The following is a 26,858-nucleotide window of genomic DNA, read 5'->3' as shown; positions in this document are numbered from 1 at the left end:
TTGCCCTTTAAGATCACTACAGACAGTTTTAATTACCTCGGAATTACTATTACAAAGAATTTTAAAGACCTCTTCAGGCAAAACTTTGGGAAGTTGTTTACACAAACCAAGCAAGATCTGGCTAATTGGACTCCCCTTTTCATTTCACTTATAGGCAGAGTCAATGTAATTAAGATGACTGTGCTTCCAAAATATTTGTATCTGTTTCAATGCTTACCTGTATTTATCCCTGGTACATTTTTCAAAAAATTAGACTCAATAATCTCATCTTATATTTGGAATGGCAAACAGCCACGTCTGCGCAAGGAGTTTTTACAAAGAGCAAAACATGATGGAGGTATGGCCCTTCCAAATTTCTGTATGTATTACTGGGCCACCAACTTGCATTGCATGTCATACTGGACATATTACCATCTACATAAGGAAAGTCCTACATGGGTGAAGCTGGAGACACATTCTAGTGGTTCTGCTTCTTTAGCAGCCCTAATGGGTGCAGCTTTGCCTCTATCAGTGAAGACAATTAATATTAATCCTGTAGTAAGTCACTCGCTCAAAATATACTGTCAATTTCGAAAACATTTTAACCTGCAAGGAATGAGCCTTTTCAGTCCAGTAGCATCAAATCACTGCTTTCCACCTTCAACACTTGACACAGCTTTTAATATGTGGCATCAAAGGGGTTTGAAATGCTTCAATGATCTTTTTATAGACAATATATTCTCCTCTTTTACGGAGTTGTCCAAGAAATTTAATCTACCCAGTTCCCATATATTTAGATATTTCCAGATAAGGGATTATGTTAAAACAGTTCTTCCGCAGTTCCCTAACAAACCCTCTAAATCAACCACAGATGAAATTATGTGTTTAAATCCAATAAAGAAGAGGGCAATATCATATATACTTAATTTACTCTCAGTATTAGAATGCACTTCCATGCTAAGAATCAGAACAGCATGGGAACAAGACCTCCAAACATCAATAGATGACGTAACCTGGGCAAACATTGAGAAAAGGGTTCACTCATCTTCAATGTGCGCACGACACTCACTGGTCCAATTTAAAGTGATACACCGGGTGCACTTCTCAAAAGCAAAATTAGCAAAAATATTTCCCCATATTAACCCATTATGTGATAGATGTAAACTAGATAACGCAACATTAATACACATGTTTTGGCTTTGTCCGAAGCTAAAGGGGTACTGGAAGTCCATCTTCGAAGCACTCTCTACGGTTTTAACAATTCAAATCGATCCAAACCCTTTCATTTCCGTATTTGGAATCATTCCTGAAGGGATGGAACTACCTGTCGGGGGTCACAAAATAGTTGCCTTCACCACCCTCCTCGCACGCCGCCTGATATTGTTGAAGTGGAAGAAGGCTGACCCACCCTTAGTCTCCCACTGGATAAGGGACGTACTAGCAAACCTGAAGCTGGAGAAAATAAGATACACATTACGGGGCTCTGAAAACAAGTTTTTTAAAGTGTGGAGACCTTTTTTTACTTTTTTTGACCAATCTTCTACACAAGTGCAGGAAGAGCCCTAGATATGTACCTAGATATGGCCTTGTCATGCTGCGTCTACATTATGTTTCAGTTTTCAATTACTGTGTTTTAGGTGCCTTGTACTGAACTTTATCTATTTATTTATTTTTTTACTCCGGGTACTTTTGTACTCTTACTTTTGTTTTTTTGTTTTTGTTTTGAGTGACAGCAGGGGTAGGGGATGAAGAGGGTTTGAATATTTTGTCAATGTGAATGTGAAATCAATAAAAAGAACTATGAAAGAAAGAAAAAACATGTATGTACTGCATGAAACTGTATATATTTTGAACTTTAGTATTATCTGATAATGCAACAAATATTATACTATTATATACTCGAGTGCACTTTTCTTTGTAAAAAATCTTAATGTAAATATGTATTCGTCACTTTGACTTAATGATTTCAAAGCAAGTTATTAATCAATTTGTACGTTAAAAAAGGTAATAATCAAATGCATTGGCAATTGTGAATTGGCGATTATACATTTATATTTATATAAAGTATATTTTCTGTTTCAAGCAGCCCTCTGAATGTAGCCATAACTGCCTCAATGAAAACAAGTGTGACATCCTAAGGATTTGGTATACCAGCTTTGGTATGGAGTGTTGCTGGGTCTGAATTGCATAGGAATGTCATGTTTGGAGAACATCTTTCAATGTTTCTCTGACAAACAAACAAAAATGCAAATAATAAACTGATGTTCACCAACAGATAATGTAATAAACTGAAAGCCAATAAAAATGCCATAAACATAACTTAGATTGTGTTTATGTCTGGATTTACTCAGTTGCTTAGGCCGGGGGTCAGCAATGCGCATGCGGCTCTCTCTTTTGCGCACTGGAGCATTTTTAAAAAAGGATTGAAAATGGAAAAAGATGGGGGGAAAATTTTTTTGTTTTTGTTTTACTATGGTTTTTGTTTGAGGACAAACCTTCCCAATTGTTAGACAGCCCACTGTTTGACATGTTTAATATGAGTATTTGGTGTACATCGTTTTGTCCTACTAATTTCGGCGGTTCCTGAACTTACCATAGTGTGGACTGTGACGCTACATTTTGTTTACATGTAAAATCTTCCACTCCTTCTTTGTCTCATTTTGTCCACCAAAAGTTTCATGCTGTGTGTGAATGCACAAAGGTGAGCTTTGTTGATGTTATTGACTTGTTGGAGTGCTAAGATGCGATTTGGGCTAGCTGTATGTACATATTGCATCATCATGCCTCATTTGTAGGTATATTTGAGCTCATTTAATTTCCTTTACTTGTATCCTCTTTGTATATGGTTTAGTTTTGCATGTCTCATGACACATTATCTGTATGTAATATTGGCTGCATTTCAGATAGTTGTTTGTGTGCCATGTTGTTCCAGACCACAGCAAACATTACCGAGCATGTGCAAAGATTGTAATAAATCCATTAAAAGAAGACTGCCAGCCATTTCCTTTAACTTAGACACACACATCTATACCTTTGGCCATTAAAAGCCAGTAATTTCCAGGAGTTATCTCACCTTCTGAGTAGCCTCTGATTTACTAATGGTTTCTAATGTTGTAAAAATGTGTAGAATAAAATATTACATTTCAACATTTGTGTCAACGAAGATTTGCTTCAGTCTGCGACACATAGTCATTTTGATAGTAGGCTTTTATAGCTAATATAGACAATTACGTCATGTGTTGCCTTCATTATAACACTTATACACGGCTTTTCATTTTTTGCAGCACCTGACAGAATTGTTTTTTGTATTTTTGGTCCAATATGGCTCTTTCAACGTTTTGGGTTGCCGACCCCTGGCTAAGGTCAACAAGTTTATTGGTATTTTCAGATGACAGTGCTGATCCATTTTTTGTACAATGTGGACAGCCAACAAATTGCAAATTAACCTGCATTTAAACATGATTAATGCAACATTTTGGGGGGATTAATAACATGCGTTAACCTTGACAGCCCTAATTCCAATACAAAAAGTGATTTAGAAATTTGGTGGAGAAACCCTTGTCAAGCACGGAGGTCAGATGTTTCTTGTAGTTGGTGACAAAGATAGATATCTACATATATCCATATTTAAGAGTTATTTCTATCTATAGTCATGTAGGAAATAACTAGTGTTTTCTCTTTGTGCTCTTTCTATTTTTTCTCCATCTCATTACCGAGGGTACACTGCGGACTACCTTGAGCTCGGAATGCAGGGAGTAGCAATACTCCCTTTTAGTTGTTATCACATCCTGCCTCTAGCTAAGGAGAACAATAGACATGTGTATTCGTTCTGGAGGGTGGGGGCGAGGGACATATTGCAGAACACAGCACTTCCGTAAGGTTTTCAGATCAACTTGGCTGCGCAATTGAATGTGTTGTCCTAGGCTGGTCTCTTTAAAGCTTTGAAAATAGGCGGCCGTGGGCGTCTCCCGACGTGCGCTCGTCAGGACGAACAGATGTGGGCGCATTGGAATGCGCCCTGGCCGTGACACATACACTTGAAAAGAACATAATGTCATGGCTGTCTTGAGTTTCCAATAATTTCTACAACTCTTATTTTTTTGTGATAGAGTGATTGGAGTACATACTTGTTGATCACAAAAAACATTCATGAAGTTTGGTTCTTTTATTAATTTATTATGGGTCTACTGAAAATGTGACCAAATCAGCTGACCACAGAACTTTCCTCCTGAAGGTCTTATCTTTGTCCATGGGATGTCAGATGAAACAAAAATGTTTGGCCACAATACCCAGCAATATGTTTGGAGGAGAAAAGGTGAGGCCTTTAATCCCAGGAACACCATGTCTACCGTCAAGCATGGTGGTGGTAGTATTATGCTCTGGGCCTGTTTTGCTGCCAGTGGAACTGGTGCTTTACAGAGAGTAAATGGGACAATGCAAAAGGAGGATTACCTCCAAATTCTTCAGGACAACCTAAAACCATCAGCCCGGAGGTTGGGTCTTGGGCGCAGTTGGGTGTTCCAACAGGACAATGACCCCAAACACACGTCAAATGTGGTAAAGGAATGGCTATATCAAGCTAGAATTAAGGTTTTAGAATGGCCTTCCCAAAGTTCTGACTTAAACGTGTGGACAATGCTGAAGAAACAAGTCCATGTCAGAAAACCAACAAATTTAGCTGAACTGCACCAATTTTGTCAAGAGGAATGGTCAAAAATTCAAGCAGAAGCTTGTGGATGGCTACCAAAAGCGCCTTATTGCAGTGAAACTTGCCAAGGGACATGTAAGCAAATATTAACATTGCTGTATGTATACTTTTGACCCAGCAGATTTGCTCACATTTTCAGTAGACCCATAATAAATTCTAAAAGAACCAAACTTCATGAATGTTTTTTGTGACCAACAAGTACGGTATGTGCTCCAATCACTCTATCACACAAAAATAAGAGTTGTAGAAATGAATGTAAACTCAATACAGCCATGACATTATGTTCTTTACAAGTGTATGTAAACTTATGACCACGACTGTATATTCTTGAGCAGGGGTACCTTATGGACTCTGCAGGATGTCAATTTACAACGGCAAACTTTGACAGCTCTTTGGTCTTGCCTGTACGGATCTGAGACTTAGACTCTTTCCACAGAGACTACTCGCCGCCTTGATGCATTTCACAGGCCCTGCCTAGAGAACATCCTTCGTATCTGGTAGTTCCATCATGTCACAAATGATGCAGTTAACGAAAAAGCAGGTTGTCTGTACTGCTATTTCCACCAAAATACAGAGGGGATGGGTCCGATTCCTCGGCCATGTCGCAAGAATGGATGACGGAGTTCCAACCAAACAGGCTTTCATGGCATGCACGCATCAGCCACCACGTGGCCGTCCCCGGCTGACCTGGATATCCCAGATGGTCACATAGTGGCCAAGCGAGGCTTCATTCATTCATTGGTCTTGCCCATGTTAGTGGATAGGTTTGAATAGAAGAGAATGTTTCTGTGACAGGTGTCTTTGATCTAGATCAGTGGTTCTTAACCTTGTTGGAGGTACTGAACCCCACCAGTTTCATATGCGCATTCACCGAACCCTTCTTTAGTGAAAAAAAATATATATATATATATTTTTTTTAAATTCAAGACAAAGTTATATGTTTTTGGTAACACTTGAGTATGGGGAACATATTCTAAGTAACAAAGACTTAATTTAGAGTTTTTTGGACACAAGGGGAACATATTCTAAGAAACAAAGACTTAATTTAGAGTTATTTGGTTAGGGTTAGGGTTAGAGGGTTAGGGCCAGGGTTAGAGGGTTAGGGTTATAATAAGACCATGCCGAATAAGGCATTAATAAGTACTTAATAATGACTAGTTAAGAGCCAATAGGTTACTAATTTGCATGTTAATAAGCAACTAATTAATGGTGAATATGTTCCCCATACTAAAGTGTTACCATGTTTTTTTACTGGTGCACAAAATGAACCGTCCATGAACACCTTGTTCAAAGAATAAAACCAACACAGTGCATAAACTCACAACAAATGACACACCTGTAAATCAGTCTGACTTCTGCTGTTGCCGTATCTGTAATACGCAAATAGGGAGAAGTTTTTATTTAAACGATGAGTCGGGTGTGTCTTGACCTCCGCCGAACCCCTGAGCCCGACTCACCGAACCCCTAGGGTTCGATCGAACCCAGGTTAAGAACCACTGATCTAGATAATGAGTTAAGATTAGCAGTACAGTGGTACCTCAATTTACGAGTACTTTAACTTACACGTTTTTTTAATTGATATGAGCGGTTTCTCTGCTTTTTCTCATGTTTTAACTTGCTAGTATAATTTGATGAGCATCTTCGCCACCAGCTGAAGTAATATTTGACCACAGCCGAGATTGACACAATCCGGCCCACCAACCACCAAGTTAGTGTGGAGGGGAAGAAGTGGAGAGAAACAAACATGTCCTATTGGTTGGCGGATCCAGCGAGTTAGCCCCACGGCACTGCTGATTTGGGTCACATTTATCCATGGAGGTGTGCGGAGGATGCTGTTTGGTGTGTTTCGGTTTGTTCTGTCTCCTAGCTCGGTGGCCTGGGCGGTCAGCATTTCTCTTGGTGCACGGGCACAACTTGCTGCCTGCTCTGACCTCTCTGGTCCGTCACTCAAAGACGTCCATGTGCAACTTAAACAACAATTTCTAGAGATGTCCGATAATATCGGCAGGCCGATATTATCGGCCGATAAATGCGTTAAAATGTAATATCGGAAATGATCGGTATCGTTTTTTTTATTATCGGTATCGGTTTTTTATTTTTATTTATTTTTTATTAAATCAACATAAAAAACACAAGATACACTTACAATTAGTGCACCAACCCAAAAAACCTCCCTCCCCCATTTACACACTCATTCACATTCATTCACACAAAAGAGTTGTTTCTTTCTGTTATTAATATTCTGGTTCCTACATTATATATCAATATATATCAATACAGTCTGCAGGGATACAGTCCGTAAGCACACATGATTGTGCGTGCTGCTGGTCCACTAATAGTACTAACCTTTGACAGTTAATTTTACTCATTTTCATTAATTACTAGTTTCTATGTAACTGTTTTTATATTGTTTTACTTTCTTTTTTATTCAAGAAAATGTTTTTAATTTATTTATCTTATTTTTTTTTTATTTTTTTTAAAGTACCTTATCTTCACCATACCTGGTTGTCCAAATTAGGCATAATAATGTGTTAATTCCACGACTGTATATATCGGTTGATATCGGTATCGGTTGATATCGGTATCGGTAATTAAAGAGTTGGACAATATCGGAATATCGGATATCGGCAAAAAGTCATTATCGGACATCTCTAACAATTTCCTAGTTCCAATTAGTACACTACAAAGAAGCAGCCCGTAAGAAAAGTCTGCTCACAATATAAACGCCGAACAATGTCATGACATTATTTCATAAAACTACTGTAGTCGTTTGTAGTACATATGAAGTGTATTTCTAGTCTTATCATCCTCGTCCGGACAGAAGGATGTCACGGCAGTGCGGCTGGATCAAAAGACACGTCGGAGATGCTTTGCTGAACAAAAAGTTGCTTTATTACAAGCGAGCGTCATTAAACAGGTCTGCAGTTCCTGGAGGAACCTAGGTCAAAAAATGAAGGACTCCTTCCTGGAGAAGCCATACCACCAGTCTTTTATTCCTTCGTTCTCTGTCTGGGTGTGTGCTTAAGTCAGGACAGCACAACCTGACCATGTAAGGAGATGTTTGTGTGTAGTGACTGGAAAACAACTGCTTTAAGTCATAACTCAAATGTTGGCGTTGAGCTAGACAGGTAGTCTTTTCTCAAGGATATGGTTATCACTTTTGCATTCCGAAGTCCTAATTAGGGCCTCTTCCCTACGAGACGTGATCCAATTCACCTGCGAATGTCAAACCAAGGGGCCTCAGCTTATTATGTGCTCAAACTGAAATACCACTATTTACTTAAACATGGTGGTTTGCTTTCTTCAAGGTGATATAAACATTCACCATGTGTAGAACATAATATAAGTTAATTAATTCACTTCACACACTTTTTTAAAAACTATTATTTACCCAGGAAAGTCCTCTTGAGATTAAAAATCTCTTTTGCCAGGCAGTCTACTATACAATTTTATTGTAATGTTTTCAAACAATATTTCTTATCTATAAGTTTGTTTTTTTCTTTTTAAAAAGCATATAACATGTTAAAATCGTGCTTGTTTTTGGAGGGCCAATAACTGATCAAATGATTTCAATGGTCAGCGCTGATTTGAGATACGAGTGTTTTGAGTTACGAGCTCGGTTCAAGAACCAATTGAGCTTGCAAATTTAGGTAATACTGTACTTTCCTAATATGACAGGACTAATTTGTATGCTTAATTACTCACAACCAGTTTGTGGGGTCAGAATGCTTGCAAGTATGTTAGGGGATTGAATACTTATTTTACGCAATCATAAACCAATTCAACTTTATTTAAAGTTAGTGTAATTGAATCTAGTTTTACTTTCGGACTGTTACAATAAACCTACCTTAAGAATGATAAACTTGTCATATTGTAATAGACCTAAATAATCATCAAGAGTTGAGTTGAGTTGAGTGTGAGTTTATTTGGAACATGCATGCATACAACATGATACATCACAATTTCCAGTTTCTCTTTTCAACATGTTCGAAAAGGAGTAGGAAGAAGCAGAGCTTATTTAATCCTACCCCTTTTCCTTTACATAGCAGTTGCTAAAACTTTTGTTCACTTCCTGTTCTCAATTTATTCACAATATACTCCATAAGTAATCACAATAAAAATAAATAAATAAATAAATAATACTTGGTGAAGTAAGTTACATTTCACATGGTGAGATGAGTAAGATTATTTTGAAAAAAATGAACGAATAGATGGATGAAAGAGATTCAGAATGTTTATCATCGTTCTTCTTCTTTGTACTTTGTAAAAACCTTTAAGTTTGAAGAGTTTCTTGAAGTGGATCATATTAGTACATTGTTCGATTGCTTTGCTTAATCCATTCCATGATTTAATTCCACATACTGATATACTGAAGGTCTTAAGTGTTGTACGTGCGTACAAATGTTTTAAATTACATTTTTCTCTAAGATTATATTTCTCCTCTTTTTTTGAGAAGAATTGTTGTATATTCTTGGGTAGTAGGTGATAATTTGCTTTGTGTATAATTTTAGCTGTTTGCAAATTCACTATGTCTTGGAATTTTAGTATTTTTGATTCAATAAATAAAGGGTTTGATGTTCTCTATATCCAACATTATGTATTGTTCTAACTGATCTTTTTTGTAACACAGTTACTGAATGAAGTGTACTTTTGTAGTTGTTTCCCCATATTTCTACACAATAACTCAGATATGGTAACACTAGTGAGCAGTAGAGAATATGAAGTGATTTTTGGTTTAGAACATGTTTTGTTTTATTCATTATTGACGTGTTTCTTGCTACTTTATGTTGTATATTTTTTACATGAGATTTCCAGTTCAATTTATCATCAATCATTATATCTAGAAATTTGGTTTCATTTACTCTTTCAATTTCGATTCCGTCTATTTGTATTTGTGTTTGACTTTCCCTTCTACTGTCACCAAATAGCATTATTTTAGTTTTACCGAGATTCAACGATAGTCTGTTTTTTTCAAACCATCTTTTTAATTTGTTCATTTCTTCTGTTATTATTTGTATTATCTTCTGTGTATTCTCTCCTGAACAAAACACAGTTGTATTGTCCGCAAATAATACTAACCTTAAATCTTTTGTAACTTTACAAATGTCATTTATACAGAGATTGAATCATTTTAAGTTAAACAGAAAAATACCAAAAAACGTCAGCAATACTGAATGGTGACATACCTGTGGCTGAGCTTATAAGCAAGTAGACCATAAAAACAAAGTGGTTGATCATATGCAGGATGACATCATGAATAAGGTTGTGGAAGACAGCAGGAATATTGGTAAGGCCGAAAGCCATGACTAGGAACTGAAAATTACCTATTGACATATTTGAGTTATTCATTCATCGTCCTCCCTGATAAGCATTGCCTCGGTCAAGTTTTGTAAATATAGTAGCTAAATGAAGTTGGGAGAAGTCCATCAGCAGACGTGGGTACCTTTTCTAGACTGGAATGTCATTACGACCTCTGTAATCAATATAGGGACACAACGATTTAGCCTGACTCACACGGGGCATTTCTTGTCCGGGGGTTAGGGTTAGGGTTCCCAGGGTTTCGAATAAAGAACCAACTCTTTTTCTTTACTATAGTGGTCTCGATAACGAGTACCGGTTCTCAAAAAGGGATTCGAGTCCGAGGACTCGGTTCTTTTCTTATCGAACAACCGGGAAAACCGGTTTCGAGCATCATCCCTAGCCTTCAGTGCTTGCGAGAGCGGAGTACAGGTAGTTTAGAGTCTTTGGACTGACGTCTAGTCCTATGCAACAAGCCCAAGCAAATCTGGAGAGGAAGTACAAAAAAAAACAAAAACAACAACTGTGGGTGGAACAAAAACTAAAAAGTATCATAAGGCAAGCGTGTCACGTCAGGCCTGAACTACTGTAATTATTTGTACGTAGGCCTGGATCAGGGCTTTCTCCAACGGCTGCAGCGCTTGCAGAATTCTGCTGCTCGTCTTTTAACCAAAACCAAATGACGTGAGCACATTACCCCCGTACTGGCCTCCCTCCATTGGCTCCCAGTTACTTTTAGAGTTCATTTTAAAATTGTGCTTGTTTTTAAACGCTTACACCAAGTAGCCCCGCCCTATCTATTGATCTGCTGCAGCCTTATTCTCCCAGCAGGACCCTGAAGTCTTCAGACCAGTTCCTCCTGGCTGTCTCTAAAACCAGACTCAAAACCAGAGGAGATAGCGCCTTCTCAGTGGCAGGTCCCAGACAACCTTCCACTATTCATTAGATCAGGGGTGTCAAACTCATTTTAGCTCAAGGGCCGCGTGAAGGAAAACCATGGCATAATAACTTAAAAATAAAGACAACTTTAGATTACAAACCCCGTTTTCATATGAGTTGGGAAATTGTGTTAGTTGTAAATATAAACGGAATACAATGATTTGCAAATCATTTTCAACCCATATTCAGTTGAATATGCTACAAAGACAACATATTTGATGTTCAAACTGATAAACATTTTTTTTTTTGCAAATAATCATTAACTTTAGAATTTGATGCCAGCAACACGTGACAAAGAAGTTGGGAAAGGTGGCAATAAATACTGATAAAGTTGAGGAATGCTCATCAAACACTTATTTGGAACATCCCACAGGTGAACAGGCAAATTGGGAACAGGTGGGTGCCATGATTGGGTATAAAAGTAGATTCCATGAAATGCTCAGTCATTCACAAACAAGGATGGGGTGAGGGTCACCACTTTGTCAACAAATGCGTGAGCAAATAGTCAAACAGTTTAAGAACAACGTTTCTCAAAGTGCAATTGCAAGAAATGTAGGGATTTCAACATCTACGGTCCATAATATCATCAAAAGGTTCAGATAATCTGGAGAAATCACTGCACGTAAGCGGCATGACCGGAAACCAACATTGAATGACCGTGACCTTCGATCCCTCAGACGGCACTGTATCAAAAACCGACATCAATCTCTAAAGGATATCACCACATTGGCTCAGGAACACTTCAGAAAACCACTGTCACTAAATACAGTTGGTCGCTACATCTGTAAGTGCAAGTTAAAACTTTACTATGCAAAGCGAAAGCCATTTATCAACAACATCCAGAAACGCCGCTGGCTTCTCTGGGCCCGAGATCATCTAAGATGGACTGATGCAAAGTGGAAAAGTGTTCTGTGGTATGACGAGTCTACATTTCAAATTGTTTTTGGAAATATTCGACATCGTGTCATCCGGACCAAAGGGGAAGCAAACCATCCAGACTGTTATCGATGCAAAGTTCAAAAGCCAGCATCTATGATGGTATGGGGGTGCATTAGTGCCCAAGACATGGGTAACTTACACATCTGTGAAGGCACCATTAATGCTGAAAGGTACATACAGGTTTTGGAACAACATATGCTGCCATCTAAGCGCCGTCTTTTTCATGGACGCCCCTGCTTATTTCAGCAAGACAATGCCAAGCCACATTCAGCGCATGTTACAACAGCATGGCTTTGTAAAAAAAGAGTACAGGTAGCTTCCTGGCTCGCCTGCAGTCCAGACCGGTCTCCCATCGAAAATGTGTGCCGCATTATGAAGCGTAAAATACGACAGCGGAGACCCCGGACTGTTGAACAACTGAAGCTCTACGTAAAACAAGAATGGGAAAGAATTCCACTTTCAAAGCTTCAACAATTAGTTTCCTCAGTTCCCAATCGTTTATTGAGTGTTGTTAAAAGAAAAGGTGATGTAACACAGTGGTGAACATGCCCTTTCCCAACTACTTTGTCACGTGTTGCAGCCATGAAATCCTAAGTTAATTATTATTTGCAAAAACAAATAAAGTTTATGAGTTTGAACATCAAATATGTTGTCTTTGTAGCATATTTAACTGAATATGGGTTGAAAAGGATTTGCAAATCATTGTATTCCGTTTATATTTACATCTAACACAATTTCCCAACTCATGGAAACGGGGTTTGTATTTTCTTTGTCTAACTTTGGCCAAAAATAGAACAAGTACATTTTGAAAATGTACATACTACAACGAATCCTCTTGTCAACATTGGTGCAGTTTCAAAAACACCAGTAAGAACACAATGAACTTAGACTTTGTCTCAGTGTTTTTACAAAGCCATTAAACTTTAAGCACTTCCTGTTTAGCATTCTAACGTTTTAGTTTAGTTTAGTTTAGTCTTTATTTGAAGGGACAATGCACAGAAACATTAAGCTCAAAGACAGATATGTTCTGTACCAGATTATAGCTAAATAGCTTATTTCCATCTGCAGTCCCTGGCTACCTAAATTAAAGGGATACAAAAATCATGCAATAAAATTATGACAATAAAATCATACTATAGCATGTAATCAAATTAAGAAAAGTCATCCATCCATCCATTTTCTACCGCTTGTCCCAAGTCATAAAATGCCCTTTCATTGACACATACTTATTATACAATACAACCACACCTCATTTACATCAATCAATAAATCAATCTTTATTTATATAGCCCTAAATCACAAGTGTCTCAAAGGGCTGCACAAGCCACAACGACATCCTCGGTACAAAGCCCACATACGGGCAAGGAAAAACTCACCCCAGTGGGACGTCGATGTGAATGACTATGAGAAACCTTGGAGAGGACCGCATATGTGGGTAACCCCCCCCCCCTCTAGGGGAGACCGAAAGCAATGGATGTCGAGTGGGTCTGACATAATATTGTGAGAGTCCAGTCCATAGTGGATCCAACATAATAGTAAGAGTCCAGTCCATAGTGGGGCCAGCAGGACACCATCCCGAGCGGAGACGGGTCAGCAGCGCAGAGATGTTCCCAGCCGATGCACAGGCGAGCGGTCCACCCCGGGTCCCGACTCTGGACAGCCAGCACTTCATCCATGGCCACCGGACCTGTGCCCCCCCCCCCCCCCTCAAGGAAAAGGGGAGCAGAGGAGAAAAGAAAAGCAACGGCAGATCAACTGGTCTAACAGGGGGGCTATTTAAAGGCTAGAGTATACAAATGAGTTTTAAGATGGGACTTAAATGCTTCTACTGAGGTAGCATCTCTAATTGTTACCGGGAGGGCATTCCATAGTACTGGAGCCCGAATAGAAAACGCTCTATAGCCCGCAGACTTTTTTGGGGCTCTGGGAATCACTAATAAGCCGGAGTTCTTTGAACGCAGATTTCTATGGTACAATGCAATCGACAAGATAGGACGGAGCTAGACCGTGTAGTATTTTATACGTAAGTAGTAAAACCTTAAAGTCACATCTTAAGTGCACAGGAAGCCAGTGCAGGTGAGCCAGTATAGGCGTAATATGATCAAACTTTCTTGTTCTTGTCAAAAGTCTAGCAGCCGCATTTTGTACCAACTGTAATTTTTTAATGCTAGACATAGGGAGACCCGAAAATAATACGTTACAGTAGTCGAGACGAGACGTAACGAACGCATGAATAATGATCTCAGCGTCGCTAGTGGATAAAATAGAACGAATTTTAGCGATATTACGGAGATGAAAGAAGGCCGTTTTAGTAACACTCTTAATGTGTGATTCAAACGAGAGAGTTGGGTCGAAGATAATACCCAGATTCTTTACTGATTCGCCTTGTGTAATTGTTTGGTTGTCAAATGTTAAGGTGGTATTATTAAATAAATGTCGGTGTTTAGCAGGACCGATAATCAGCATTTCCGTTTTCTTGGCGTTGAGTTGCAAGAAGTTAGCGGACATCCATTGTTTAATTTCATTAAGACACGCCTCCAGCTGACTACAATCCGGCGTGTTGGTCAGCTTTAGGGGCATGTAGAGTTGGGTGTCATCAGCATAACAATGAAAGCTAACACCGTATTTGCGTATGATGTCGCCTAGCGGCAGCATGTAAATACTAAAGAGTGCAGGGCCAAGAACCGAACCCTGAGGAACTCCGCACGTTACCTTAACATAGTCCGAGGTCACATTATTATGGGAGACGCATTGCATCCTGTCAGTAAGATAAGAGTTAAACCACGACAAAGCTAAGTCTGACATACCAATACGTGTTTTAATACGCTCTAATAAAATATTATGATCGACGGTATCGAAAGCAGCGCTAAGATCAAGAAGCAGCAACATAGATGACGCATCAGAATCCATCGTTAGCAGTAGATCATTAGTCATTTTTGCGAGGGCTGTCTCCGTAGAGTGATTTGCGCTGAAACCGGATTGAAAAGGTTCACAGAGATTGTTAGACACTAAGTGTTCATTTAGCTGCTGTGCGACAATTTTTTCGAGGATTTTCGAAATAAAGGGAAGGTGGGACACCGGTCGGTAGTTTACCATGAGGTCAGGATCAAGGTTAGGTCTTTTGAGCAGAGGATGAATAACCGCTTTCTTGAATGCTAGGGGAACAGTGCCAGAGGAAAGTGATAAGTTTATAATATTTAGCACTGATGGACCTAATAATACAAAAAGCTCCTTGATAAGTTTCCCAGGAAGTGGGTCAAGTAAACATGTTGTTTGTTTTATCCCACTTACACGCTGTAATAGTTCCTCTAATGTTATTTCATCAAAAAGAGAGAGACTATTTTGTATTGCAGTATCCGTCGTAGATACAGTTGTATCTGTGTTCATAGAACCCAGTTGTAGCTGGGATGCGTTGTCTTTAATCTCCTTTCTAATGAGTTCAATTTTCTTATTAAAGAAATTCATAAAGTCATCTGCCGAGTGGGTGGAGCTATTGGGAGGAGTCCCTTGTTGGGTTAGCGATGCTACTGTACTAAACAAAAATTTAGGGTCGTTTTTGTTGAGGCGGATGAGATTTGAGTAATATTTAGCTTTAGCTAAGGTAAGCATGCGTTTATACGATATTAAACTATCACTCCATGCTTGATGGAAAACCTCAAGCTTGGTCGCGCGCCATTTGCGTTCCAACTTTCTACATGATAATTTATGAGCTCTGGTTTCCTCTGTAAACCATGGGGTGCGCCTTTTAGGGGCCCTTTTTTGTTTTAGCGGTGCTATACTATCAATGGTTTTGCGCAGGGCATTGTCAAAGTTGTTAGTGAGGTTATCAATAGAGCCGACATAATTTGGGAATGGTGCCATTACCGAAGGCAGTAGGTCAGCAAGAGTCATCGTTGTGGCGGCATTAATGTTGCGGCTGCTATAGCAGTTATTATTATTATTAGTTTGTTGACAATGAGTCAGAACTTCGAATTTTATAAGGTAATGATCGGACATTACTTTAGTATACGGGAGTACCATAACTTTGGAGGTGGTGACACCCCTGACCAGCACTAGATCTATCGTATTGCCGTTGCGATGCGTAGGTTCATTTATTATTCGTGTAAGACCACAGCTATCAATTATAGTCTGGAGCGCCACGCACTGAGGGTCCGATGGGGTATTCATATGGATATTAAAGTCCCCCATTATGATTATATTGTCTGCGTGCGTCACTAGATCAGCAACGAACTCTGAGAATTCATTAATAAAGTCCGAGTAGGGCCCTGGGGGGCGGTAGATAACAGCCATATCGAGAGGCAGCGGTGCGACAGACCTCATAGTAAGCACCTCAAACGATTTGTATTTATTATTTAGGTTAGGGGTAAGGTTAAAGTTTTCATTGTATATTAGTGCGACCCCCCCACCCCTTTTAAGAGGACGGGCAATATGCGCATTCGTATAGTTAGGAGGAGATGCCTCATTTAGCGCAAAAAATTTGTCTGGTTTGAGCCAGGTTTCGCTAAGACCAATGACGTTAAGATTGTTGTCTCTAATGACCTCATTAACTAATAACGTTTTGGGAGACAATGATCTTATGTTTAAAAAGCCCATATTATAAGTATTGGGCTGTTTTGACGAGTTTTTGTTTAAATTATCCGTAGTAGAAATATTAATAATGTTGCGTTTATTATACGTAGTGCACTTTAAATAGTTTCGACCATATCTAGGAATTGATACGACGGGAATTTTCAGATTGTTTGCTTGATGCTGCGATCGACTGAACGCATCATGATTTGCCACCTCAGTAGAATGCATATCTACCCCGGACACATTCACAACAGAAAACACATTATGTGAGTTGTGTGTTATTCTAAGAAAATTGCTATGCGTACAGGAATTATCCAGCCTGGTGCTGGCTAGTTCTAGCTTAACTGACTCCTCACCCGGACTAGCAGGCTCTGTAATTGCCTGTGACCGGGCTTGCTCTAGTGTAGTTAGTCAAATGTGACTTAAACAGTAGTCTATATTCTTAGACAGGATGATGGCGCCTTCCTGGTTAGGGTGAAGGCCGTCCCTCATCAGCAAGCCTGGTTTGCCCCAGAAAGAGGGCCAATTATCAATAAACGTTAGTCCCTGTTGTCTACAGAAGCTAGCCAGCCACTTGTTAAGCGAGACTAATCTGCTATATCTCTCATCATTGCCTCTCGCAGGCAGGGGGCCAGAGACAATTACTCGATGCCTGGACATCTTTCTAGCGAGATCACAAGTCCTGGCTATGTTTCTCTTTGTAATCTCTGACTGTCTCATTCTAGTGTCATTGGAGCCAACGTGTACAACTATATTCGCATAACTAGTCATCACACAAAGACAATACATGCTCTTGTTCACATCTGTCATCATTTGTAAAAACAACCATGATTTTAACAGACACACCTCACAATTTACAACAAAAATGCTCTCATGGATAAATATAATACACATTAAGTTGATGTGTCAAACATAGTGCCCACCTTAGTGACCGTGTGAGCAGCATTGATTGCTCCAAAGCCACTTTTTAACTTCAGTTGTGAATGAAGAGTAATCTGTTAGACCTTTCAAGTTTGTTGTGAGGTCATTCCATTCCTTTATCGCTTTAAATGAAAAAGCTGATTCGTTGGCAGTTCATCCAAAATGTTTGAAAAAGCAACCGATTATTTCCACAAACCGTCGCATTGGTGAAATCTGCATACTGCCACAACACATTCATTTATCATCATTCAAATATTACAATTATAATTAAACATGGTGTCAGTTATGAAAACGACACCATGGCTTTGTGATGTGGCTTTTGCGAACAGAGCCTGCCGGGACTGAAGACCTCGTTTTAATTCGTCCACCTTCTGTAGCCTTTGTTCCGTGTCCATATTCTTGTCTTAGTGTTTTTTAGATGTTTCATAGTGCCTTCTTAGATTATATTCTTTCATTACAGCCACACTTTCTCCACACAGGTTGGCCTTTTACCTCCGTGAACATGTACTCTGCCTCCCACCTGGCTTGAAACCCCCTCTTCTCACTGTCCACCTTCCGTTTAGCCATTATTGGGGAGGGGAGTTGCTGAAAGTTGACATTTGCCCTGAATGCTGATGAATAATTAAGCCGAGGCCCACTTGCGGCGCTGCAGTGAGTTCGCGGGCTACTGTTGCATTGTGGGGAATGGAGTATTGGTGCATGCAAAACAGCAGCAGGCGGCTGTGGCCTGCGGGCCGATTCTAATACTAATCAAATATGACTTGACTTTGGCACCACTGCATTAGATCCTCCCAGTCTCTGAGCCAATTTAAATCTAGGTTAAAAACATATTTTTCTCCCTGGCGTTCAAATTCAGTTAGGCAGGCTATCCTGGTCGTATTTTAAAATGTCTTGTTTTATACATTTTTTATTTATCTATTACATTTTAGTAGTGTAAGTGATATATTTTGCACTTCTTTTAAGGTATATTTAGGGACCGCAATGTCCCTTTGGGACAGAGGACCCTGTTGTAATTGTAAGGTTTTATTATTATTATACCGGCCACCTCTTTGAGCTGTAATTTGACCCCCTTAACATGCTTCAAAACTCACCAAATTGGACACACACACCAGGATTGGCGAAAATTGCCATCTAATGAAAAAACTAAACACCAAAACTCAAAATTGCGCTCTAGCGCCCCCTAGAAAAAACACAGACAAAACTGCCTATAACTTCCAGTAGGAATGTCGTAGAGACATGAAACAAAAATCTCTATGTAGGTCTCACTTAGATCTAGATTTCATACACTAACATTCTTCAGCAAAAATCAACAGAAAGTTGGCAATTTGACCTTCAAAAAAAAAGTTTTGTAAAAATGGTCACTTTTGCCTGTTTGAGCTGTAATTTGACCCCCTTAACATGCTTTAAAACTCACCAAACTGGACACACACATCAAGACTGGTGAAAATTGCAACCTAATAAAAAACCAAACCCCAAAACTTAAAATTGCGCTCTAGCGCCACCTAGGAAGAAAACACAGACAAAACTGCTCCTAGGAAGAAAACACAGTCAAAACTGCCTGTAACTTCCAGTAGGAATGTCATAGAGACATGAAACAAAAACCTCTATGTAGGTCTCACTTAGACCTACATTTCATAAATTGACAACCCCCAGCAAAAATCAACAGAAAGTTTGCAATTCCCCCTTCAAAACACAAGTTTTGTAAAAACCGGTCACCTTTTTTCAAACATTATCTCCTCTGGGCGTGTTTGTCATGTCGGCTTCAAACTAGCACAGCAGAGAGATTGAACCCTTCTGATTAAAAGTTGACCAAAGAGTTTTAATTACTGCTCCGGTTTGGATTTTATGTGCCGTCAAAGTCGGTCCCGTTCATCGCTGCTTGCAGCTTTAATTTACTGTTGTATTTTATTCATCCTTCTGTGTTAGAATGTAAATGTGACACTTTGTGCCCTTTTTTTTGTTTCAAATTGTTTCTTCAAAGCAAATCGGCCAACTGGGGTTGTTTTTAAATGTGCTGTATAAATAAATAAACTGAAAATATACTGACATCTGGACACTGAGGGGTGTTTTTGCCAGTGCCCAAGATTATACCTGCATATTCCTAATGTAAATCTGTTACAGTTTGAAATATTTTTCGTTGAAGCGCTAACTTGATTCTTAATGTGTTTGTGTGTTGTTTGAACAGACCAGTGATGCTGGGGGTGATGATATTGAGATTCCTATGGAAAATGAATCTTTCATGGATGATTTCTTTGCCCAGGTTGGATGTGTTTTGTAATCACTCAATCTTATTTTGAAAAATAATTAAACAAATATATATATATATATATATATATATATATATATATATATATATATATATATATATATATATATGTATATATATATATATATATATATATATATATATATATATATATATATATATATATATATATATATATATATATATATATATATATATATATTATTATCATTATTATTTTATTTAATGACTCACTGTGTTTGTTTGTGTTTTAGATCGAGGACATCCGCTCCAGTATTGATAAGATTGATGAGAGTATAACAGAAATCAAAAAGCTCTACTCCACAATCTTGTCCGCCCCCACATCTGACCAGAGTAATTACACACACACACAAACACACACACACACACACACACACACACACACACACACACACACACACACACACACACACACACACACCCTCTCGTATTTGTTACCTTCTTGAGACATCCGAAAAATGCCTACCTCTTTAGGACCACCCTAAGAAAAACTGAACATTTGTGCAATATTATGATAAAAGTTGTAATTTTACTCAATAACAGTCGCAATTATGCAAGAAAAGCTTAACATTTTATGAAAGAGTCATAATTCTACTTGACAAAAGTCACAATTTTATAAGAAAACTTTAAAATGTTGGCAATGTTATAATAATAATCGCAATTTTACTTGGCAAAATGATGACAAAAGTCATAATTTTACTCAAAAAATGTCACAATTTTACAAGAACACAAAAATTGGCCATATTGTGATAAAGGTCAGCATTTTATATGACATATGTCACCATTTTGCATTAAAAAGTAATAATTTTACATAAAAAAGTAATAATTTTACATAAAAAAGTAATACTTTTACGAGAAAATATTGCAATATTATAGTAACAGAAAGAATATGAGAACTTGTTCCCAATTTTATAAGAAAAAAGTCGACACATTGTGAGAAAAAGACTGCTTTTAGTGAATTTATTTTTATTTTTTATTTTTAATTGGTTTTGAATCTTCATTATTTACTTCAAGTTATTACAGTATGTCTCTATATACATTTTTATTTTATTTTTTAATACATTTTGGCCAAGGGGGCGCATTTCGATTTCTTACACACACTTGTTATTACACATGTTGGCCAGAAGGGGAGCACTTCACATTTTTACACACACGTGTTATTTCATATGTTGACAAGAGGGGGAGCACTTTTAAAACCGACACACAGTCAATTAGAAAAAACCCTTCTTTTTGGGACCACCCTAATTTTGATGCATTAATATCCACCATCGTTTGACTTAAAATTGGTTATCTTAAGGGTTAAACGTCTTGTATATTTAACAGTGAGGATGAAAAAGTTCATATGAACAAATACACACAGATAATGACAAACGTATGAAAACAATCGAGATATTTAAATTGCTCGCTGATTTTAGTTGTTTGATGGAGGACATGAGGAAGACTGATCACACTGTCACTATTAGTAGTTAAGCAAAACTGCATATTTGATCGGGTCCAAATGGTCTTTTTTTGATAACGTTAAGATATAGTGTATTTAAATATTTTGAAACGATTGTAATGATGTAAGTGATGCATCACACTTTAATCTCAAATACTATATTCTTTTTTTGCCACAACCTTTTACACAATTATGCATGCACGCACGCACATGCTCAAAGTCCCAATTTCAGTTTATGAATGAGATAATTTAGTGAACTGTCTACTTTGCCTATTCTGTTTTATGACATACTAATTTTCGCAGAAACTCAGGACGACCTGGAAGCAGTCACCAACACCATTAAGAAGTCAGCCAACAATGCAAGAAACAAACTTAAAAGTGAGTAATTATAACGTGTACTGTGTCATTTATTTTCTTTCGGCTAAAAAAAACATATTTGAAAACAAAAAAAACAAAGAATGGCTTACACAAGATACTAATTTTGTGGTTAAAAAAAAAAGATCCATTAAGCATGACACACCATAAGTATGACACAATTTGTGCCTAGGTTTAAGGTCACAATTTGGTTAATTGCGAGAAAACAAAGGGAGCACAATGCAAAACATATAACTGATTGGTTTTTGCGTAGGAAAATCCCTACAAGCCTGCTTCCCTGCTTTTCACGGGAGTTTATTCCTAATAATAATAATAAAAAATAATAATAATTAGGAATAAACATCCCTGAAGAGCAGGGAAACATGTGAATCAGGCTTGTCGGGATTAAATAGCCTCCATGTATATTTTCCTGTATATATATATATATATATATACATATATATATATATATATATATATATATATATACATATATATATATATATACATATATATATATTTACACACACACAGTGCAGGCCAAAAGTTTGGACACACCTCCTCATTCAAGGCGTTTTCTTTATTTTCATGACTATTCACATTGTAGATTATCACTGGAGTTATGTACTTAACAAAAAAAGATGGAATAACTGAAAACATGTTTTATATTCTAGTTTTTTCAAAATAGCCACCCTTTGCTCTGATTACTGCTTTGCACACTCTTGGCCTTCTCTCGATGAGATTTTATAAAATCCCCTGACGAGCAGGGAAAGGCTTGTAGGGATGATATAGCCTCTGTGATTTTTCCTGCCCTATCGTATATATATATATATATATATATATATATATATATATATATATATATATATATATATATATATATATATATATGCATAGTCATTAGGTCAGGAAAATATACATGGAGGATTTAATCCCGACAAGCCTGATTCACATGTTTCCCTGCTCTTCAGGGATGTTTATTCCTAATTATTATTTTTTATTGTTATTATTAGGAATAAACTCCCCTGAAGAGCAGGGAAACTTGTAGGGATTTTCCTACACAAAAGCCAATCAGTTTTATGTTTTGCATTTATTTTATTTTTTCTTTACTCATATATATATTCACATATGAAAACTTTATTCTATTTTTTATAGCAAAATTCTACAATTCATTGTTCCTAAATTAAGCATTTTCAAGCATAACAATGGCCCCAAAAAATTAAAAAAATAAATCAATATTACTATTGTATTGGCCATTTGCTGAGACCAAACCAATCAGATCACGTTGTTCAGTATCGTGGCCACCGATTCGCTCTGCCTCAGACAGCATTACTATATTGAATTAAAAGAGTGCAAAAGGTGAATAAGGAATGGGAAATGGAAAGCCAAGTGTGCCTAAACAGGGTTTTTATGCGCTGAATTTTTCTTGGATTTATCACTAACCGTAATTCTTGCTACAGGAAGGGTTGGACTGCATTGTACTGATTATTGAGTAGATGTGTGACACAAAAAACACTTCTTGTCTCTTACTTTTAATTTGTACTGTGTGGGAAATCAGTACGCCTCAGTACTGTAGTAATGAAATATCATATTGCAAATGCATGTACCGTTTCACCCTTTATTTTTTTCCATGTTTGTGGAAATGAAAAACACGATCACATGTCTGTTTGATTGTGTGTGTGTGTGCGCTCATATATGCACACATTTTCCATCAGGCATTGAACACCAGCTTGAGACAAACACGGATGAGAGAGCCTCAGCTGACCTCAGGATAAAAAAATCACAGGTGAGATACAACAAAGGACTAAAACCTAAACTATTTGTTTTTTTACATTCCCCTTTAGACATTTAAACTGAAGCCATGTATCATATGAAAAATATACAAACCCCAAACCAGTGAAGTTGGCACTTTGTGTAAATGGTAAATAAAAACAGAATATAATGATTTGCAAATCTTTTTCAACTTATATTCAATTGAATAGGCTGAAAAGACAAGATATTTAATTGTCGAACTGGTAAACTTTGTTATTTTTTGCAAATATTAGCTCATTTGGAATTTGATGCCTGCAACACGTTTCAAACAAGCTGGTACAAGTGGCAAAAAAGACTGAGAAAGTTGAGGAATGCTCATCAAACAGTTATTTGGAACATCCCACAGGTGAACAGGCTAATTGGGAACACTTGGGTGCCATGATTGGGTATAAAAGCAGTTTCCATGAAATGCTCAGTCATTCACTAACAAGGATGGGGCGAGGGTCACCACTTTGTGAACAAATGCGTGAGCAAATTGTCCAACAGTTTAAGAACAACATTTCTCAACAAGGTATTGCAAGGAATTTAGGGATTTCACCATCTACGGTCCGTAATATCATCAAAAGATTCAGAGAATCTGGAGAAATCACTGCACGTAAAGTAAACGGCTAAGCCGAAAACCAACATTGAATGCTCGTGACCTTCGATCCCTCAGGCGGTACTGCATCAAAAAGCGACATGAGTGTGTAAAGGATATCACCACATGGGCTCAGGAACACTTCAGAAAACCACTGTTAGTAACTACAGTTGGTCGCTACATCTGTAAGTGCAAGTTAAAACTCTACTATGTAAAGCGAAAGCCATTTATCAACAACACCCAGAAACTCTGCCGGCTTCGCTGGGCCCGAGCTCATCTCAGATGGATTGATGCAAAGTGAAAAAGTGTTCTGTGGTCTGACGAGTCCACATTTCAAATTGTTTTTGGAAACGTTGGACGTCGTGTCCTCCGGACCAAAGAGGAAGCAAACCATCCCGACTGATATAGGCGCAAATTTCAAAAGCCAGCATTTGTGATGCTATGGGGGTGTATTAGTGCCCAAGGCATGGGTAACCATTAATGCTGAAAGGTACATACAGGTTTTGGAGCAACATATGTTGCCATCCAAGCAACGTTTTTTTCATGGACGCCCCTGCTTATTTTAGCAAGGCAATGCCAAGCCACATTCTGCACGTGTTACAACAGTGTGGCTTCATAGTAAAAGAGTGTGGGTACTAGACTGGCCTGCCTGTAGTCCAGACCTGTCTCCCATTGAAAATGTGTGGCTCATTATGAAGCCTAAAATACAACAACGGAGACCCCGGACTGTTGAACAACTTAAGCTGTACATCAAGCAAGAATGGGAAAGAATTCCTTCTGAAAAGCTTCAAAAATTGGTCTCCTCAGTTCCCAAACGTTTACTGAGTGTTGGTAAAAGGAAAGGCCATGTAACACAATGGTAAAAATGCCCCTGTGCCAATTTTTTTGCAATGTGTTGCTGCCATTAAATTCTAAGTTAATGATTATTTGCACAAAAAAAAATGTTTCTCAGTTGGAACATTAAATATCTTGTCTTTGCAGTTTATTTAATTGAATATAGGATGAAAAGGATTTGCAAATCATTGTATTCTGTTTTTATTTACCATTTACACAACGTGCCAACTTCACTGGTTTTGGGTTTTGTACAATAAACCTACATAACAATGACTGACTGTTCATAGCATATTTGGACTTGTTTAACTTTTCGGTGTGCAGCTACACAACAAGGATGATTTTTAATGATAACAACCTGCAAATGTTGTTTCCCCAGCATGCCATCCTGGCCAAGAAATTTGTAGAGGTGATGACAAAATACAACGAGGCACAAGTCGACTTCAGAGACAAGAGTAAAGGACGGATTGCCCGACAGCTGGAAATCAGTGAGTCCTTTTGCTTAAGTACTACTATTACTATTCAACCCTCATTGTAAAACTGATGAACTTGCAATCGTTTTGAAATGTAATAACTCCGAGTGCAACTGTACTGTACATGTTCAATACTTTCATTTAATCTCAGAATTAAATAGTTACTGGCATTACATATCAGATAAGTCCATGTCACACTATCATGACGTTTAACATGAAGTCAGATGAATGATTAAATGTTCTATTATTGTGTTGTTAGTGAACAAACAAACAAACAAACAAACATTGTAAGTAATCCTCTCTGCGTGTTTTTATGAGATTGTTTTGTATATTTTGTTGATTATAGCTGGCAAAGCGACTACTGATGAGGAACTAGAAGAGATGCTCGAGGGAGGAAACTCCAGTGTCTTCTCTGCTGGGGTAGGACTACTAATATTTATAGGTACACAATTAAAATAAATAATAATTGCCCATTGGGGCAATATCTCCTTCTAGTTCTATCTTCGCTGTTCTTTGTATTGCACTCTTCTGGACAGAGGTATCAGATGTTGTTCCTGGTATCTTATGGACCTATCCACCCAGTTTGTGGGTTACTACCCTCCTCAGTACCCCGATCACTATTGGCACCGCTGTAGCCCTCAAACGCCACAATTTATCTAGCTCTTTCTTTCAGTTTTTGGTATTTCTCCGGATTTTCATGTTACTTTCTTGGATGTTACAATCGCTCGGTTTTGTTACATCTATCAACATCGCACATATGTTCCCCTACACTATGTCTGCTACCAAGCTTGCGAGCATCTAAACACCCTGCTGTAATGTGCTGCACTCTCCTGAAAACCTCACCGGACAGACATCATGACTAGACAGAGTCACCTTAACAGTCTTCTCTAGAGGCTCTCCTCAATCTTTCTCTTAGGATTATTCCAGCCCCAATATAAAAGAAACTCATTTTGGCCGCTATTTCCTGTGATATTGCTTTTTGATCACTACCCAGAGGCACTTGTGACAATACATCAGAGTAGAAACGTAGATTGACCGGTAAATTGCGAGCTTTTCCTTCCGGCTAAGCTCTCTCTTTCCCATGTTGATCCGGTAGTGACTGCATTACAGTAGATGCTGCGCCAATTCACCTGTCAATATTTTTAGCCTTTATTTAACCAGGTAAAAATCCCATTGAGATCAAGGATCTCTTTTCCAAGGGAGACCTGGCCAAGAGGGCAGCAGCAAGGTTACATTAAAAAACAGTAAACAACACATAAAACATCACATTTACAACATTAAAACTTGCTCACATAACACATGTGCATACAGACAAGGTAGACTGCAATCCTTTCACAGAAGCTTTAAATTCAATGTAACAAGGGTTTGAAGTTTAATATTCGATTGTAGGTTATTCCAAACCTTCGGTGCTGAAAACCTAAATGCTTTCTTGCCCAGTTCAGTTCTTACTTTGGGGACGACAAATTGCAGAACATTCATTGAACGAAGATTGTGACTTCCTTGTTTCTTTGTTAAAAGACAAGACAGATAAGAAGGAGTGATACCCAGAATGGTTTTGTAGATAAAAACATACCAATGATTGAGGCGTCGAGCACATAAAGATGTCCAGTTAACCATTGAGTATAATACGCAATGTCGAGTAAGGGGAGCGCAGTTGGTGATTAGTCTCAGTGCCCTGTGGTACACACTATCCAGCTTGTGGAGACAACCAGCAGTAGCATTCATGTACAACA

General features: G+C 38.1%; 1 protein-coding gene across 1 annotated transcript in view; it reads left to right on the top strand.

Annotated features, from left to right (window-relative positions):
• The window catches only part of stx3a (syntaxin 3a), a 49,728-nt gene that overhangs the window by 3,703 nt on the left and 19,167 nt on the right, over window positions 1–26,858 (top strand). The window contains exons 2-7 of the mRNA XM_061988355.1: window positions 19,539–19,613; window positions 19,874–19,973; window positions 21,382–21,456; window positions 23,148–23,218; window positions 25,032–25,140; window positions 25,472–25,545. Coding sequence (XP_061844339.1) covers window positions 19,539–19,613; window positions 19,874–19,973; window positions 21,382–21,456; window positions 23,148–23,218; window positions 25,032–25,140; window positions 25,472–25,545 — 504 coding nt within the window. The remainder of the gene's footprint in view (window positions 1–19,538; window positions 19,614–19,873; window positions 19,974–21,381; window positions 21,457–23,147; window positions 23,219–25,031; window positions 25,141–25,471; window positions 25,546–26,858) is intronic.

Source organism: Nerophis lumbriciformis, linkage group LG27 (genome assembly GCF_033978685.3).
Source record: "Nerophis lumbriciformis linkage group LG27, RoL_Nlum_v2.1, whole genome shotgun sequence".
In the NCBI taxonomy this organism is placed as follows: Eukaryota; Metazoa; Chordata; class Actinopteri; order Syngnathiformes; family Syngnathidae; genus Nerophis; species Nerophis lumbriciformis.
The sequence above is the reverse complement of the archived record's forward strand: the minus strand, read 5'-3'. Positions and strand labels throughout refer to the sequence as shown.